This window comes from Anolis carolinensis, chromosome 5 (genome assembly GCF_035594765.1).
Source record: "Anolis carolinensis isolate JA03-04 chromosome 5, rAnoCar3.1.pri, whole genome shotgun sequence".
Classification (NCBI taxonomy): domain Eukaryota; kingdom Metazoa; phylum Chordata; class Lepidosauria; order Squamata; family Dactyloidae; genus Anolis; species Anolis carolinensis.
In genome coordinates, this window is record NC_085845.1 from 34,283,522 (window position 1) to 34,300,687 (window position 17,166).

Genomic DNA, 17,166 nt, shown 5'->3' on the forward strand with positions numbered 1-17,166 from the left:
ATCTGGTCTAATCCTTCCTTCTTCTACCCTTCTCCACCTCTTTCTATTATTCTGCCAGAGGACCTCAGATACCAGCTTATCTCTGAAATCACCAGCAAATATGGTTACACCAGCACAGGAACCTCAGCCAACGAAAGAGTTCTGCTGCCCATTCCTTGCCCCCTCCAGCCAGCACATGATTGCACTACTAGTTGCTTTGTTAATTAGCCCCAAGCACCATATTAAAACATGTATAGTATTTTAAGATAGATATAAAACCAAGCAATAGGTGATGTTTGAATTTAATGATGGGGTAGGGGGATATGGTTGTTCTTTTTTCACTTACCTGAGTGTGTTATCATATGACGTTTTAGCTGGTTAGCTGAAATAAATTTCTTGTCACATTCCTGACACTCAAAGATCTCATGAACCTGCAATAAAGTATTAAGGGTAATTAAGTATGCAACTTACACAAGAACGCACAATTTAAGCTATAGAAGAACATTTCCACAGAGTAATTGTTTCTTAGCTCAGAGTTATGCTAATATACTTCCTACCAGAATTATCCCTTCCTTAACAACCACATATCTCCAGAATTAAAAGTTCATTTCAGTGTGCACATATTAGTAATATCCACAATTCACAGCAACAACTGCATTTGCATAAATGGAACTCCTCTGGAATATATAGTGGCCACCAGGAAAGTATTATCTCAGAATAATAAATCTATTCTACATTAAAATGGTATGAGAAACAGAGCTTTTATTCTTGGAAAATGTTTCTTTTGGAAGATCAAACTATGTGCTATGAAAATGAAGCTTAAAAATATGTCTTTGTACATTTCAGTTATACACATTAACCCTGAAAAGAAAAAAAATTGCTTATCTGGAGCTTTGGTTGTTTAGGTGCTCAAATCCAGTGCCTGCACAGAACCTATCTTTTAAACTTTCTAGAGCAAGGCTAGTAATTTGTTGAGTCCCATTTCTCTGCATCAATGTTGCTAGGGCATGAGTTCTACTTTCTCAATCAATTCACAGTGCAATAATTTATATGAGAAGCTATCACTCATGATGAGTGAGGTTGGTGTAGCAACACACAAGAACTGATGTAGTCCTTGTAGATGAGTGTAAAGATGTCATGATCATTGTGTTTTATTCATGATTGCTATGTTTAGGTTGACTGTTTAAGGTTATATATTTCAGTTATTCTTATACAGAAGCTGGGAGCCTCTAAGGCATGGCCAGGAAAAGGGGCGTGGCTTCACCTTGCTGGTGGAAGCCTTAGAATTCAAAATTTAGCAGTTGGAATTGGGCAGTTGGAGTTTGTCGGTTGAGCAGAGCAGTTGGTTCTGTTCAGTGAGAAAGGAGTGTGATCGAAAAAAAGAGATTGTGGGAGGAAGTTGAGCAGCTAGAGAGTTTTAGCGGAGAAGGGCTAAAATTAAAGTTGCTGAGCCTTTAGTAGGAATAACTAAAGAGCTGAGGCTATATCCCTAAGTCAAGGAGGACTAGGGTTAACCAGTTAAACTCCCCAATCCAAGTTTGATCAGGTACAGGTCAACTAAGTTCAAGAAGGACAGTATTCCTAACTGAAAGAAACAAGTAATATAAAGCTGATACCATACTAAGCTCAGTGAAACTATTGAGAAATCTTGCAACACTTACTGTACAGAAGTAACATCGTTCACCTCAAGTTATAACATTCTTGCAACCATCAAGCTTTGTGCTATAAATAAACAAGTTACTGTTTCTTCAAATGTTGCTTATTATTTGAGCAAAGCATCTTTCAAAGGTGGTGGCAGCGATAATATAGAAAAGTGGAACACGTAGAGGTAGAAGGTGAATCCTTCGCATTTTGGTGGCAGTGGTGGGATCCAAAAAGATTCCATCCCTGTCATCACATCAAGTCTTCACATTTTGGTGGCGAGCGGTGGGATACGTGTAACAAAGACTGATTCAGTGCCTAGGATCCGTGTAACAAAGACTGATTCAGTGCCTGGGATACGTGTAACAAAGACTGATTCAGTGCCTGGGATCCGTGTAACAAGAACTGATTCAGTGCCTGAAATTCGTTTGGCAAAGGTTAGTTTGGTGCCGGAGATCAGCTTTAGGTAAAAGGGCTGAGGTAAAACTTGTCTGGAAATGGCCACCAGGAAACAGAAGAAGTTAGCAGGAGAGGCTAGTGAATACCAAGGAGATAGTTCGGACTCTGAGCAAACCCCTGAGACAAGGGAAACCCTTAAATATAAAATTGAATTGAGAAAATTAGAATTGGAGGATAAGCAAAGAGAGAGAGAATGGGAGGAAAAACGATGGCAACTGCAGAAGGATAAAGAATTAGAGTTGAAGAGAATGGAAATAGATTTGGAGAAGCAAAGATTGACACACTCTCAACCTCATGCTAATACCCAAGAAGGGGATTTGAGAGCTGAAGCACCTGATGTAATTTTAAAAAGGTTTCCCAGATATAACAAGGAAGATGATATAGAAAAGTTCCTTATATCCTTTGAAAGGTGCTGTAAAGATTTTGAAGTGAGTGAAGACAAATGGATGTTATATCTGAGGCCACAAATTAGTGGAAAGCTTCTGGAAATATATAGTGATATGGCTGAAGACACTCACAGAGATTATAAGATGTTTAAACTGCAGGTACAACAAAAGTTTCAGTTGACGCCTGAATTTTACAGATTAAAGTTCAGAACTTTAAAGAGGGACAGACACCAAAGTTTTGCGCAAGTTGCTTCAAAGCAAGCTCAATACTTTGACAGCTGGGTGAGGACTTCTGAAGTAGATTCCTTTCTGCAACTTAAGGAACTATTGAAGCTGGAGCAGCTCTTTCACCTAGTTCCCTCAGAATACAGATGGCTAATTCAAGACCGAAACCCAAAGACAGCCAACGAAGCTGCAGTTATGATTGACCAGCTAATTACCTTGAAAGAAGGTTTTAGGAAGGAGGAAGAACCAAAAGAGAAAAAACCTCTAAAGCCGACGTTTTACCCTCACGCACGCACACAGATGCAAAGGGGAGGTTCAGGAGAAAACACCGCCTATAGGAAGCATGAGGCAGTTGCAGGCCAAGCCAGGCCTGAGGAAAAGATAAAATGTTACCATTGTGGAAGGCCAGGGCATCTTAGATATCAATGTAACTTAATCAAGAAAGACAGGTCTACTTTCTTTGTAAATAGAGCTCCAATAGAACAAGAAGTGGAACCTGAAGTTAAGTCTAGAAGCCCTGATGCGAGGCCAAAAGAAAAACAATGTTTATTTATCCTTTCAAGAGAAGTCTCTGAAGACTATTTAGAATCTATTGCCATAGATGAGATACACACGCAGGGATGGAGAGACACTGGGTCGGATGTCTGTATTATACGTCCTGAAGTGGTCCCACAGAGATACCAACATCCCTCTTCAGAGATAAATTTAAAGGGGATAGGTCCGTCGATACCAACCCCTGTAGTATCCTTACCCATCAAGTACAAAGGCTGGGAAGGATTATGGGACTTCGCTGTCTGCGCGGATATCCCATACAAATGTTTGATTGGGAATGATTTAAATGGAAAAGTTAGGAATTGGCAGAAAGAAGCTGATAAACATGAAGGCAACATGGAGGTCCACACTCCAAAAGCCAAGTGTTTGACCATCCAAGCTAGCTCAGAGCAACTTCCTGAGTCTAGTTCGAGCATCATTGAGTTGGTCAGCGGAATAGAGGGAAAACAAGAGATACTGCGAGAGCAGCTAGCAGATGAAACATTACAACCTTTGTTCTTGCAAGCTCAGAGCGCCACAGGAACAGAAGAAAGTAAAACTCCTAAGTTCGTACTTAAGGAGGGAGTTTTATACAGGAAAAGTACAAGCCATAAGACTTTGAATGAGCCAGAAACACGTACCCAAATAGTGGTACCTGTAAACTACAGGAAACAACTGTTAGATGTGGCCCATGACAATCCACAAGGAGGGCATTTGGGGGTTAGAAAAACCACCCAAAGAATCAGCAAGAACTTTTTCTGGCCTGGCATGTATCAACATATCAAGGAGTTTTGCAGGTCGTGCGATACTTGCCAAAGGTTTAGCACGGGAAGAGATAAGACCAAAGCTCCTTTAGTTCCCATGCCGGTTGTTGGGGAACCCTTTTTCAGAGTAGGGATTGATCTAGTTGGTCCTTTGTATAAGCCCAGTCGGAGAGGATACAAATATATCCTCACAGTAATAGACTATGCAACCAGGTATCCAGATGCAGTGGCTTTGACCAATATTGAAACTTCCACCATAGCCAATGCGCTGTTATCAATTTGGGGAAGGACTGGATTTCCCAGAGAGCTTGTGTCAGACCTGGGGACTCAGTTCACCTCGCGGCTAATGAAGAAGTTATTAGAGTTGTGCGGAATTAAACACCTAACGTCCACACCTTATCATCCGCAAACGAATGGCCTAGTAGAAAACCTGAACAAAACACTAGTGAAAATGATCAAGGCCCATAGCCAGCAGAGACCCCACGACTGGGACACCAAGTTGCAGCAGCTGTTATTCGCATATCGATCAGTCCCACAGGACAGCACTCGTTACTCGCCTTTTGAATTGTTATTCGGAAGGAAGGCTCGTGGACCCCTTGATTTGATCAGAGAGCACTGGGAAGCAAGTCCTACGCCAGATCCTGTTCCTGTCGACGACTACATCAAAGATCTTCAGTCAACATTAAAGATGGCCAGGGACATCGCCCAGGAACATCTTATGACGGCCCAGGAGCAACAAAAGATCCGGTACGATGCAACGTCGAGACCCCGAGACTTCAACGTCGGAGATGAGGTCCTGTTTTTAACACCCAACAAGAACAACAAACTACAGATAGACTGGACTGGACCGTGGAGGATCGTCAGGAAGCAGAACCATGTGAACTGTGACATCCTAGATGAACGATTGGGGATTGAGAAACGGGTGCATGTAAACATGATTAAGCCGTATGTAAATAGGTCGGCAAATGTTTACTGTATAGTATCAGAGGAAGATACAGGTCCTTTTTCATTTTGGGAAGGTAATAGGGAGATACATAGAAACTTGGATAAAGTAACCATAAATTCAGACTTATCTCCATCACAACAAAGAGAGGTTAAAGGAATCTTGGCTAAGTATAAAGTCATGTTTTCGGATTTACCCGGGAGAGTGCAGGGAGTGCAACATAAAATATGCACCGGTGACGCCGCACCGATAGCATCCCCTCCCTATAGGGTAACGGGTAAGATAAGCGAATGCATAGAGCAAGAGGTCAGGGAGATGTTAGATTTAGATATAATCGTGCCATCTAACAGCCCTTGGGCTTCGCCCATAGTGTTAGTAAAGAAGCCAGACAAAACCGTAAGGTTTTGCATAGATTACCGGCGGTTAAATAAAATCACCCAAAACGACATGTATCCGATGCCCCGTTTGGATGATTTACTAGAAAGAATTGGAAAAGCCAAATTTATAAGTAGTATTGATTTGACTAAGGGGTTCTGGCAAGTGCCTATGGCACCTGAAGACCAGTCCAAAACGGCCTTTAGAACTCAGGGAGGACTCTACGAGTTCATAGTTTTACCATTTGGATTAAAAAATAGCCCTGCGACATTTCAGAGGCTGGTAGACAAAGTTCTCTATGGTTTAGGTGAGTTCTGTTTAGCCTACATGGATGACATAGGTATCTATAGTGATTGTTGGGAGGACCATCTTAAGCATCTTGATTGTGTGTTGGGCAGGTTATTAGAAGCTGGGTTAACTATTAAAGCTTCTAAATGCAAGTTAGGAAACCATACGTCTAAGTATTTGGGACATATTATAGGTGGAGGGTGTATCAGACCTGATCCTACCAAGGTCAAAGATATACACCAATGGCCAATCCCGAAAACAAAAAAACAAATTAGATCATTTCTTGGTTTAGCCGGATATTACCGAAAGTTCATTCCGTCTTTCAGTAATTTAGCTGCCCCATTATCAGACCTTACAAAAAAGAAACACCCAAACCAGGTAATTTGGTCTTCCGAGTGTCAGGAATCCATGGACAATTTAAAAAAAGCCCTTACTTCTGATTCGGTCTTGAAAGCCCCAAATTTTGATGACCCATTTATTTTAACTTGTGACGCTTCAGACACTGGACTAGGAGCAGTCCTAAGTCAAATTGATGAAGATGGAGAGGATAGGCCCATACTATTCCTCAGTAAGAAGTGGCATTCTAATGAGCTTAGCATGTCCACAATCGAGAAGGAATGTTACTCGATAATTTGGTCCATAAAGAAACTGAAACCATACTTGTGGGGAAGGAAGTTTACGTTACAAACTGATCACGCACCCCTAAGATAGTTGGATAATGTAAAAGGGACCAATAACAAATTATTGAGATGGAGTTTATCACTACAGGACTTTACATTTGATATTAAACATATAAAGGGCAAATGTAATGTAGTAGCTGATGCTCTATCCAGAGCACCTTGATCGGAAGACTTACAGGTTTGTATTTAGAGTTTAAGGTATGATGCTATGTTTATGTATAGATATGTATTTTGTGTTACTCTCTATTATTTTTGCTTATTCTGGGTCTAGAAAAAGCAAAAATAATCTTTCCGGGTTGGAAGGTATGTAAAGATGTCATGATCATTGTGTTTTATTCATGATTGCTATGTTTAGGTTGACTGTTTAAGGTTATATATTTCAGTTATTCTTATACAGAAGCTGGGAGCCTCTAAGGCATGGCCAGGAAAAGGGGCGTGGCTTCACCTTGCTGGTGGAAGCCTTAGAATTCAAAATTTAGCAGTTGGAATTGGGCAGTTGGAGTTTGTCGGTTGAGCAGAGCAGTTGGTTCTGTTCAGTGAGAAAGGAGTGTGATCGAAAAAAAGAGATTGTGGGAGGAAGTTGAGCAGCTAGAGAGTTTTAGCGGAGAAGGGCTAAAATTAAAGTTGCTGAGCCTTTAGTAGGAATAACTAAAGAGCTGAGGCTATATCCCTAAGTCAAGGAGGACTAGGGTTAACCAGTTAAACTCCCCAATCCAAGTTTGATCAGGTACAGGTCAACTAAGTTCAAGAAGGACAGTATTCCTAACTGAAAGAAACAAGTAATATAAAGCTGATACCATACTAAGCTCAGTGAAACTATTGAGAAATCTTGCAACACTTACTGTACAGAAGTAACATCGTTCACCTCAAGTTATAACATTCTTGCAACCATCAAGCTTTGTGCTATAAATAAACAAGTTACTGTTTCTTCAAATGTTGCTTATTATTTGAGCAAAGCATCTTTCAAAGGTGGTGGCAGCGATAATATAGAAAAGTGGAACACGTAGAGGTAGAAGGTGAATCCTTCGCATTTTGGTGGCAGTGGTGGGATCCAAAAAGATTCCATCCCTGTCATCACATCAAGTCTTCACAATGAGAACTATACTGGTGCTCATCTACAAGGACCTATTCCTTCAACAGAAATGATGATGCGTTGGTAATAGTGGGAGAGGCACAAGATGTCAACCGAATTTAAAAAATGGACATTGATATGATCACCATCATATCAATGTCCATTTCCTTGAATGTCACCATTCATCCGAGTGAAATACAGACTCAGTGTTTGGGAGTACATGGATGAGAATGATCAGAGAAACATAACTTCTCATGTGGATCTGATTATCTCAATCTCCTCATGCATCAGTAGCTGAGTATAAGGCATTTTGGATCCAAAATCAATTAGAGCAAAATGCACTGAAACAACTGAAGAAGTTGTTATAACATTAAAGAGTGGTGAGGAGATCTTATATAATATCCAGTTAGACAGTGCTGATGAAGCTACTTACTCCTTGTTCTTAGAATGTGTTAGTCTTGAGAACAATGACGGCAACTTAGGTGCTTTACATGGCAGAAGACAAACCAGTTTCACCTCAGAAAAGGGAATGGAAGGCCCAGAAAATGGCTTTCTGGATGATCAGCCCAAGGATGAAACAGGAGAGCTTGTATCCAAGTGAAGGCAGGTTTATGGTCAAGCCACAGAGGATTACTAATTGTTCAGCAACTGCTGAGCACATGTGCTGAAGTACACAACACGCACAAAATAATGTAGAAAATACCAACATGAGATTCTGCATAGCCACAGAACCCATATGTAAGTGAACAGAGACCAGAAAGAAGAACATGAATATATGCACCCACTAATCCTTTCTCTAAAGTAAAGGTAAAGGTTTCCCATGACGTTAAGTCCAGTCATGTCTGACTCTGGGGGTTGGTGCTCATCTCCATTTCTAAGCCGAAGAGCTGGCGTTGTCCGTAGACACCTCCAAGGTCATGTGACCGGCATGACTGCATGGAGCACCGTTACCTTCCCGCTGGAGCGGAACCTATTGATCTACTCACATTGGCATGTTTTCGAACTGCTAGGTTGGCAGGAGCTGGAGCTAACAGCGGCCGCTCACGCTGCTCCCGGGGTTTGAACCTGGGACCTTTCGGTCTCCAGCTCAGTGCTTTACGCACTTCACCACCAGGGCCCGTTAATCCATTCTCTCGCTACTTCCAAAAACAAAACATATTTTTTAATTTGTAAACTACTCTGAGCAGCAAGTTCTTTATTTGAAATATTTTAAAGTCTGTAATGCACCTTCCAATGCTAATATTATTTAAAAAAATTATGAAGCCCTTCGTGTTAGCAAATATCATTTTCTATATCTTGCAGCTAAGGATAACACACTGATTGACATTGCTTCTAATTACACATTAAACCATGTTAGTAAGAGTGTAGCTGATGGTCCATTGTTATCATCCCTTGTCATGTAGTTTTATGGGTACTGAAGTGAATAGCTGGAAGTAGGTCTACAACTGTCAGACATGTTCATCCCATGCTCTAAAGTAATATCTATTTTGGGGTTTGTATAATAAAACCAAAAGTTCTAGAGGCATAAAAGAGATAAGATTTCAGAAGTAGAGCAACTGCAACCCTCGGGTTCAATAAGGGCTAGAGAGATATTTTGCATAAGAACTATCCAGAAAGTGACTGTGTTGCTATTCACCAATTATCAGATTGGATAGCCCATTCATCACACTTGAGAAAATTATTCTGTTGGGCTGAAAGAATTGTGATTCTTCCATATGAGAAATTACGTAATTTGTTCTGAACCGAAATATGCATGATCTTTCCTCTGAATTGAAACATAGGAAGTTGCCTATGCTTAACAAAATGGAGAAGTGAGAAAATTTTCAAAATTATAGCTGTAGCATTATAGTTTTTTTCTTTTGTGTGGAACTGGTACACAGGTGCATAGCATGCATAATTAACTAAGGTCAAAGCAATGTTTTTCTATGCTCAAAATCGTGATTATAAATAAACAAAGACAAACATTTTTAAATTGCAGAGTATAGACTGCTTTGACTGTTTGTTCTAGCAGTTGTTAATAGGACAAATAATTAAAAATAGTTTAGCTTGCTTTCAGATTGCTCTTGTGGAATATTTAAACTAGTGAATTGAAGCTATATTGATAGGTTAGTTGAATGTAGTGAAAAGCAGAAACTGAACAGAAACACTGGAAAGAAGAAATAAAAATAAACTAGTAAAGGTAGAAACAAATTATTGTTCATAGGTAAGGCCTTAATTTTTATTTGTTGCTGTTATGAAAAATATATATTTAGCCTCCAAGCTGACTACTCTCTTTGTCAGAATGAAAAATAAATGTGTCCAATACTTTGTATCTCAGCAGCTCTCTAGTAATGGTATCCTCTTGTCTTATACCTTTGCAAAGTCATAGCCTGCTGTGGGTCAGCCTTCATTTTACTGACCTTTCGATGCTCTTGAAGATTTGTTGCCGAAGAACACCTCTTGTTACACACAGAGCACATCAGCCTCTTCCTAGAATTTCCTAAAACAGAAACAAAAAATACCACCAACTGCTTTAATAAAAAGTACAAAGGAAAGGGCCAAACATTTTTACTGCCTGTGCCATTTTTCACAGGCCATTTGATAGATACAAGAATTTTTACACTTTTTCCCCACTTCTAATGTATTATGTTACAAGACAGCTCTCTGTAGGTATTTTATGGAGAATTCTGCCTGTGGAATGCCAAGTATGATAAGTTGTTTGTTTTTTTTCTGCTTAAAAATATAAACAATCCAATTTATCCAGTATCACTTATGATCACTATTAACATGCCCACATAGGTAGATCTACAGTATTTTGCAACATCTATAGTTCTCTGTTTTTTGTTGATATTATGAAAATTCATGTTGACTCTGACTTATGATGATGCTATTACAGGGTTTTCTAGGCAAACTTTACTCAGAAGAGGTGTGCTGAGAGAGTGTGATATGCCCAAGGTCATATCATGGCTTTCCATGGCTAAGTCCTGGTCTCCTGGTCCAACACTGGTATATAATTATTGTATATTAATTACTTATTGTTTTCTCAGAATTCCATCGAATGTATTAATAAAGCTGTGGCTAAGAATAAATTTACAGCTTAGAGCAAAGGCAGCTGATTCAAGAGATCATTCTCGGCCACTACCTCCCATACCTTATACAGGATAAAGAGACTGAAAACATTCCTATTTAAACAATACAAAACTGCCACCAGAATATTTTACTGGTTTTGAATGACGGGTATACTTTTATTATAGAATCAAATATGAGTTGGAAGAGTCCATAAGGGACATCTTTTGTTTCCTACCACATATAAGTGGTGATTTACTGTTCCTGGAGTTTCCAGGAAAGCCAGAAAAGGGGTGGAAGAGGTATTATGAAAGCCATAAAACAGTCTTATGCAGTCCCAAAGGCTACAGATTTAGTTGAGGGGTGGATAAACTCTGGGGCTCCGGGGTCCATTTTCCCCTCTTCTGGTACAGGAAACAAATGCATTGTATTGCTTGGTTTACAGGTAACTGAAAAGTTACCATATTCCATGTGACTTGTTAAAGTACAATATTATCCCCAGGACCCTTCTCCCTGTTACTTACCTTCATCTGAAATACTAGCTAAGGACAGCAGCATATCATCCCAGCTATACAATTTTTTACTGTATACAAGCTTACCTACTGACAAGGCTGATGTCATTTTGGTGACAGAGAAATCTGTGCTGAATGGCCATGGAGGGAGAGATTGTAAAGCATGTCTAGAGAATACTGAATTGAACATGAATTGGCTGGGAATGATGGAGCTAGTCCAACGCAACTGGAAGGTACTATAGTGGTCTTACAAAAGGTGATCTTTAATAAATCCCAGTTTCAACATTTGGCTTACCACTATGAACATTTTCCTTGTGCTTTTTCAATGCATCTTTACTCTTGAACCTCTTCCCGCAGCTATCAGCTTTGCATACGAACCTGGCCTCACCACGGCATGCTTCCTTATGTTGCTCATAGCTGAGGTTAGATAGTCAAGAAGAGAAAAATGATATATCAAGAAACTGCTACCAAGCAGACCAAAAAAAAAATATCCCAGCCCCTCAGCAGGCATTTGAGTGCACTTAACACATGCTGTGCAGCACACTTCTGGGATTGCTTCATGCTTTTTAACTTACAGCAGGTAGAAATGAAAGCATTTCTTGCCTCGCACAGTTAGGGTTCATAAAACAACTATGAAACTTGAAAGCAAGAAAGCATGCAAAGGGAGCTCGGCAACAGGATGAAAGCAGTCCGGTAATTAGGGCAGGGAACCTCGATTCTGAGCTGAAGGGTGTGTTGCAAACAGAACATTGAAAACTCCTGGAACGTTCTCCTGGGTTGTTGTTTTCTATGCACTGCAGAACACTATGAGGAAAAAGAGAGAAAAGGGGTGAGGAGAAATCATACATTCTTATATTCATTTGATTTCAGGGACTGGCCTGCAAGTTCTGCAAATATTAATTAATTCAAAGAGTTTTGTTTATAGTGGAGCTATATAAATCTACTGAGCTCTGAGTTTCTATTTATACTGGTATATAGAAAAAATGATGTATATAACCAAGATACGGAAGACCATTCTGAAATTACCAGTGTCAGTGTTTCTGTGTGGGAAAACTGGTCATTTAACTTTTTGGGGGGAGGGGGGGGGGGGAATTACAGATTATATTTTAGATTGCAAATTAAAGGAGAAGACATGTTGCTTTTCTCGAAATGCTCTCTGGAGCTGGCCTGCATAATTTTCAAAAGTCTGTTGTGGTTCCAATACATATTATTTCATTTCATTTAAAACTGTTTTATCCCATGTTTCAGACGGATTCCTAGGGCTCCTCACAAAGTCATAAAATAAAATACACAGTTGAAATGCACACGCTTTTCACATGTTGAGTATCCTGAAGAAAAGAAAAATACTCAAATCTTTAAGTGAACAGGCACTTATATTTATTTATTTCCTTAAATAATTGTTATCCTGCCTCTCATCTGAAAAGGACTCCAAAATGGCTTACAGATTAATGAAAACAAAACAGTTCCTACCCCCAGGCTTCAAATCTGTAAAGACATGATACAGAAGGGAAGAGGGGTGGGGAGAAAAAAAAAAGAAAACCAAAAAACTTAGACCTCAATTCTTAATGGTATGTTTTTATAATAGCCAGCTGGGATAGAAATGAGCTGCTTGCAGTTCACATAAAAGGCATTAGCTGGAGTACATGAAAAGGAGAGGCCAGAATAAACACACCCAGTAATACTACCACAATGTTTTGATGTAATGATGTTCAGTAAGCCTGATATGCCATCAAAAAAAGTTCAGTGGCAATAGTTTAAGGGACTGTGCACTCAGAAAAAATGTGTAGACACTACCATGAGAGTCTCTTCAATAGGGAAGCTCTCTCGCCCAGTTCTGAAAATCCATAAACTTTCAGAGACTGCAGGACAACGTTCTGGTTCCCTGACAAGAGTTTCTGACAATGTACCTATTTGCTAAAATATCAGAATGATATTAAAGCTTTTAAATGTCAGGTGCACTGTGATGACACCACAAGATGTTCAATGTGAAACAACAGCCTTACACTTGAGATAGGTTTATATGGCCATACAACTTTTTTTTGTAAATAAAAGGGAGTAACACATCAATGGTATAAGAGATTTCAATCAATCATTTATAATGTTATAGACTTACTGCCTCTGCAAAGCTTGCTTCACTGGGAATTTCTTCCCACAGTTTCTGCATTTAAATTCCTTTTCCTCACTAGGTTTTTGGTGCAATGTTTGAAGATGTTCAGCTAAAATTTCCTGGCTGGCAAAACTGGATTCACAGTTTGGACAAGCATGGTCCTCTTTACAGCTAAGAGAATCTGTAAGAAAAAGTGATGAAGAAATCATTTCATACCAATAATGAGTAATTCTAATGTTTGTATCATAATGTTTATCCAATTATATTTAAGAGGATTCTTGATAATGTAAACTGCATACATTATTTCTAATATTTTTCAAGAAGAAAAATGTATTTTGTAATTCAACCTATATCTGAAAACAGAGAAGAAATTCAACTGTGCTTATTTCTTTGTATTTGGATTGCTTTTGCTCTTGGGAAATGGAATTTGTCAGTGATTTCTAAATTCAGTGTCCAACACCAATCTTCCATTTTTTCTAAATTTACCCTGACTGAATTCACAAAGTCCAATATTCCTTATTTACAAAGGAAATATTCTGAAACAAGAGTTCAGAATAGTGAGGTCCAAATATTTCATGGACCAAATCCAGATTTAGTCATTCAGAGCTCATCATACAACTTCCAATCAAAGTACTGTATATCTGGGTCTAAATCAAGCCCAAGAAATTTCAAACATCAGTTCACTAAAACCTGAAATTTATGTAGAGAATTGCACTTTTGTTAGTGCAAACAACAACAAAAAAGGTACCACTGAAATAATTCCATTCCTTTTGTAGTCTATATAGAAATTCTTTGATTTAATTAAATTAAGGGTGCATCTACAGTGTAGAATTAATGCAGCTTGACACCACTTTTACTGCCATGGCTCAATACTATGGAATTGTGGAATTTGAAGTTTTATGAGGTTTTCAGCCTTCATTGCCAAAGACTGATGATACCTTACCAAATGCCATCTCCCAGGATCCCAAAGTACAGAGCCATGCCCATTAAAGTGGTGTCATACTGTATTAATTTTACAGTGTAGATGCACTCTAAGGCAGGATGTGCCAAGTATAGATGCTTTACTCCAGCCCTAAAGGTAAAGAATGCTTAGTTGCAATCCAGCCTCTGGAGGACTGCCCTAAACTCATCCCTAAGTTAAGAAAGTATTACTGCGTGCCTTTAAATAGAAATGGATGCTTCCCATTCTCCATAATTTCACCCATACCTTTTTCATTAGTTTGCTGTAAGTCCTTATGGCTGCTATTACTATTGTTATTGCTGTCATCATCTTCTTGGTTAACAATGACTTCCTCCTCCTCTTCTTTTACTTCTTCCATGTCACTGTCAAGGTAACCTATCAATAGTTCTGTATCTGTTTCAATATCTTCAACAGCTAAATAGAAAATGTTTTCTCCTTCCTGTTAGAGAGAGAAAAAGATGGGACGACCCCTTTAGAAAGATATACAACTAGATCTATTTTGCAAGCTTTCAAGTGGAAATGTAAATAACATATTGCTCTAAATTTCCAGAGGGGCAGCTATGTCAGTCTGTTTTAGAAAAAGAAACAGAGAACCTTGTGGCATCATGAAAGTTTGTGCCATAACACATTTGTTAGCCATTAAAGCACACTTTGTTGTTTTTATGTTGCTCAAATACTGCTGCCAGGACAGGCTTTTTTATCAGACACAAATGGGATCTGAATACACTGGAAATAATTTAAATGTGTTTATGCCACATTGTAGAGACTGGAAAAGTTACACTTTATTACAATTCCCAGAAACCCCCAGAAACGGGCTCTTCTGGAATCCTTGAAGTTGTGATCCAAAAAAGGAAATTTTCCATTGTATTATACTGAGTTTTTGTATCTTTACTGAAATTACTGCTTCTGAACCTTTTTAAAGAGCTAATTTGCATGGTCCCAGTTTCAGGGATTAAGTCAATATTCACACAAAACATACATACGTACTTAGTACAGAATCATAATACAATCAGACAAATGATTTTGATACTACCCAAGGAAAGAAAAGGGAGACTGCATTAACCCCGTGAAGATTGCCAAGTGCTATCATAAATCATAATACATATCTGATTAATGTCCACTGAAGTTAATTGAACCTTGCTTACAGTGTACATATCTATATATTTTATGATGAGCTTTGTGAGATAGGATGAGATAACAATATTTAATTTTCAATATGCTAGGATTCACTGAAACTGCCAACAGGAGATATCACACTTCTAAAGCTTAGTTAGGCCTGAAACGGATTAAAATGATTTATTTATGAAATGGAAAAAACTATTTAATTTGATAAACGTGACGAAAGCAGTCATGTTCAAGGACCAGATGCATATTTGGTCTTAGATCAGTGATGGAATGGGAGAAGAAAATTAATTACATGTTTTCTTCAAGATGCGGCTTTCACAGTAGACTCCTGATAGCTATCATAATATCATGCCTTCATCAAAGACTTGCTTCTTCTTCCTATGGCATTGTTGTATATTCCAAGGAATTTAATTTACCACAATATGAATTTAAGATAAATCAAGTTATAGGGTACTGACTTTTCTTCTGATGCAAATCTACGTTTTCTTGTTTCAAGGCAACATGCATCTTGGCACAGAGTTCCTTCGGTGTATCATTTTCACCCCCACCCCCTACCCAACCAATTTATTTACAGATATGGGTATCTAGGCAGAGTGAGCCTGTTATACCTACTCAAATGTAAAACTTGACTTCCACGGATTTGCTTCTTGGTCCATGATTATAATTTCATCAAGAGCAATGTATCTGCTATTTGCCTGGGTATTTGAGGAAGAATTCTAGGGAAAGAGCAGCACGAATTTCCTAAACCCACTATGTCAGAAGAGGCATCTTCAGCAGGCTTAAGGACAGACCTTCTTTCCTTAAAGCCCTCTGGAATTCACATGGACTGACAAAAAAAAAAAAAAAGATCTGGAAGCCTACTCTTGTGTGTACTTCCAGACACTTTCCCTCTTTTTTGTCAGTCCATTTGGCTCCCAGAGGGCTTAAAGGGAAGAAGGTCTGTCCTTGAGTCTGGGTTTATTTAGAAAGACAAGATAATGACCCAGAAAGATCATTAAATTTCTGTAATGCATTTAAAGTTTATCATGAAATCACAGAATCATAGGTTGGAAGATACCACAAGGTCCATCAAGCCAAACTCCACCTTTGAATAAAGGTGAACTTACTGTGCGCTTCCAGATGTTGTTGAAAGGCAGTTCCTATGAGCGCTAAAAGAGATGCTCAATAGTGTGTATGTGTGTGTGGGGGGGGGGGGGATTGAGTTGCTGTTTGATAACATCTGAAATCACTTTGTCTGAACTGTATATGAACATCTCCAACCCAAAGGACGGGAAGTCACCACAACGGGAGAGGTGGGAGAAGAGAAGGGCATAGTCAAATACAACTCTTGTATAGATGTTAAGTACTGCACTGGTCCATGTGAAGAGATTCATTTCATTGTTTTTATAGATATGTAAATTTCATCGCAATAACAATAATGTACACTGAGGTCACTCTGTTCATACCTTAGATCCATATGTCATCTCTCCGTATCTGCATTCATCAAATTAATTCCTGTTTCAGTTTCCATTTCTGCTACCTTGAAAGTGGAACATTTCATGAACAGTTCTGAACTATGGTATTCTTCCTCTAAGACTAATGTTGGATTAGGGCACTAACCTTGCATTACTCTCCAAAGCCATGCCCCCATGTGAAAATATTTATATGTGGAATAGTTAGTAGCTGCTAGTTTTAAAAGGAGTCCAGAAGTTTGCCACAATTTAAACTTCAATATCCAATGATGACCCAATGCCAACATCTGGCCATTGTAGGCAAGGGTGTGGGAGTTAGATGGCTCAGACCAAACTACTGGCACTGATCACAGTTCTTGCTATTGACATCACCAATGCTAGGTAGATAATACAATCACTCTATACAACCAGGTATACCAATAGGGTTGCCATTCTGCCATGGGTGGCCTCAGAGTCACACCTGCAGTAAAGAATATAAGCCTTAAGTAAACCCACAATGTATTTTGGTATGAACATTTTATTAATTCAACTGTCTGACTTATGTGCAGCCCAAGATATTAATGGGAAAATGTTCCCAATCTTGCCATTATCATTCATGTACATCTAGAGTTCTCTGCTGTCT

The 17,166-nt window shown here is 38.9% G+C and overlaps 1 protein-coding gene across 4 annotated transcripts in view; it reads right to left on the minus strand.

Moving 5' to 3' along the window:
- prdm5 (PR/SET domain 5) overlaps positions 1-17,166 on the minus strand; it is a 113,522-nt gene that overhangs the window by 61,901 nt on the left and 34,455 nt on the right. For all 4 annotated transcript variants that reach the window (XM_016994111.2, XM_062983586.1, XM_062983585.1 and 1 more), the window contains 6 exons: positions 14,215-14,407; positions 13,014-13,188; positions 11,612-11,704; positions 11,196-11,317; positions 9,743-9,822; positions 326-410 (listed from right to left, as the gene is read on the minus strand). In XM_016994111.2, coding sequence (XP_016849600.2) covers positions 326-410; positions 9,743-9,822; positions 11,196-11,317; positions 11,612-11,704; positions 13,014-13,188; positions 14,215-14,407 — 748 coding nt within the window. The remainder of the gene's footprint in view (positions 1-325; positions 411-9,742; positions 9,823-11,195; positions 11,318-11,611; positions 11,705-13,013; positions 13,189-14,214; positions 14,408-17,166) is intronic.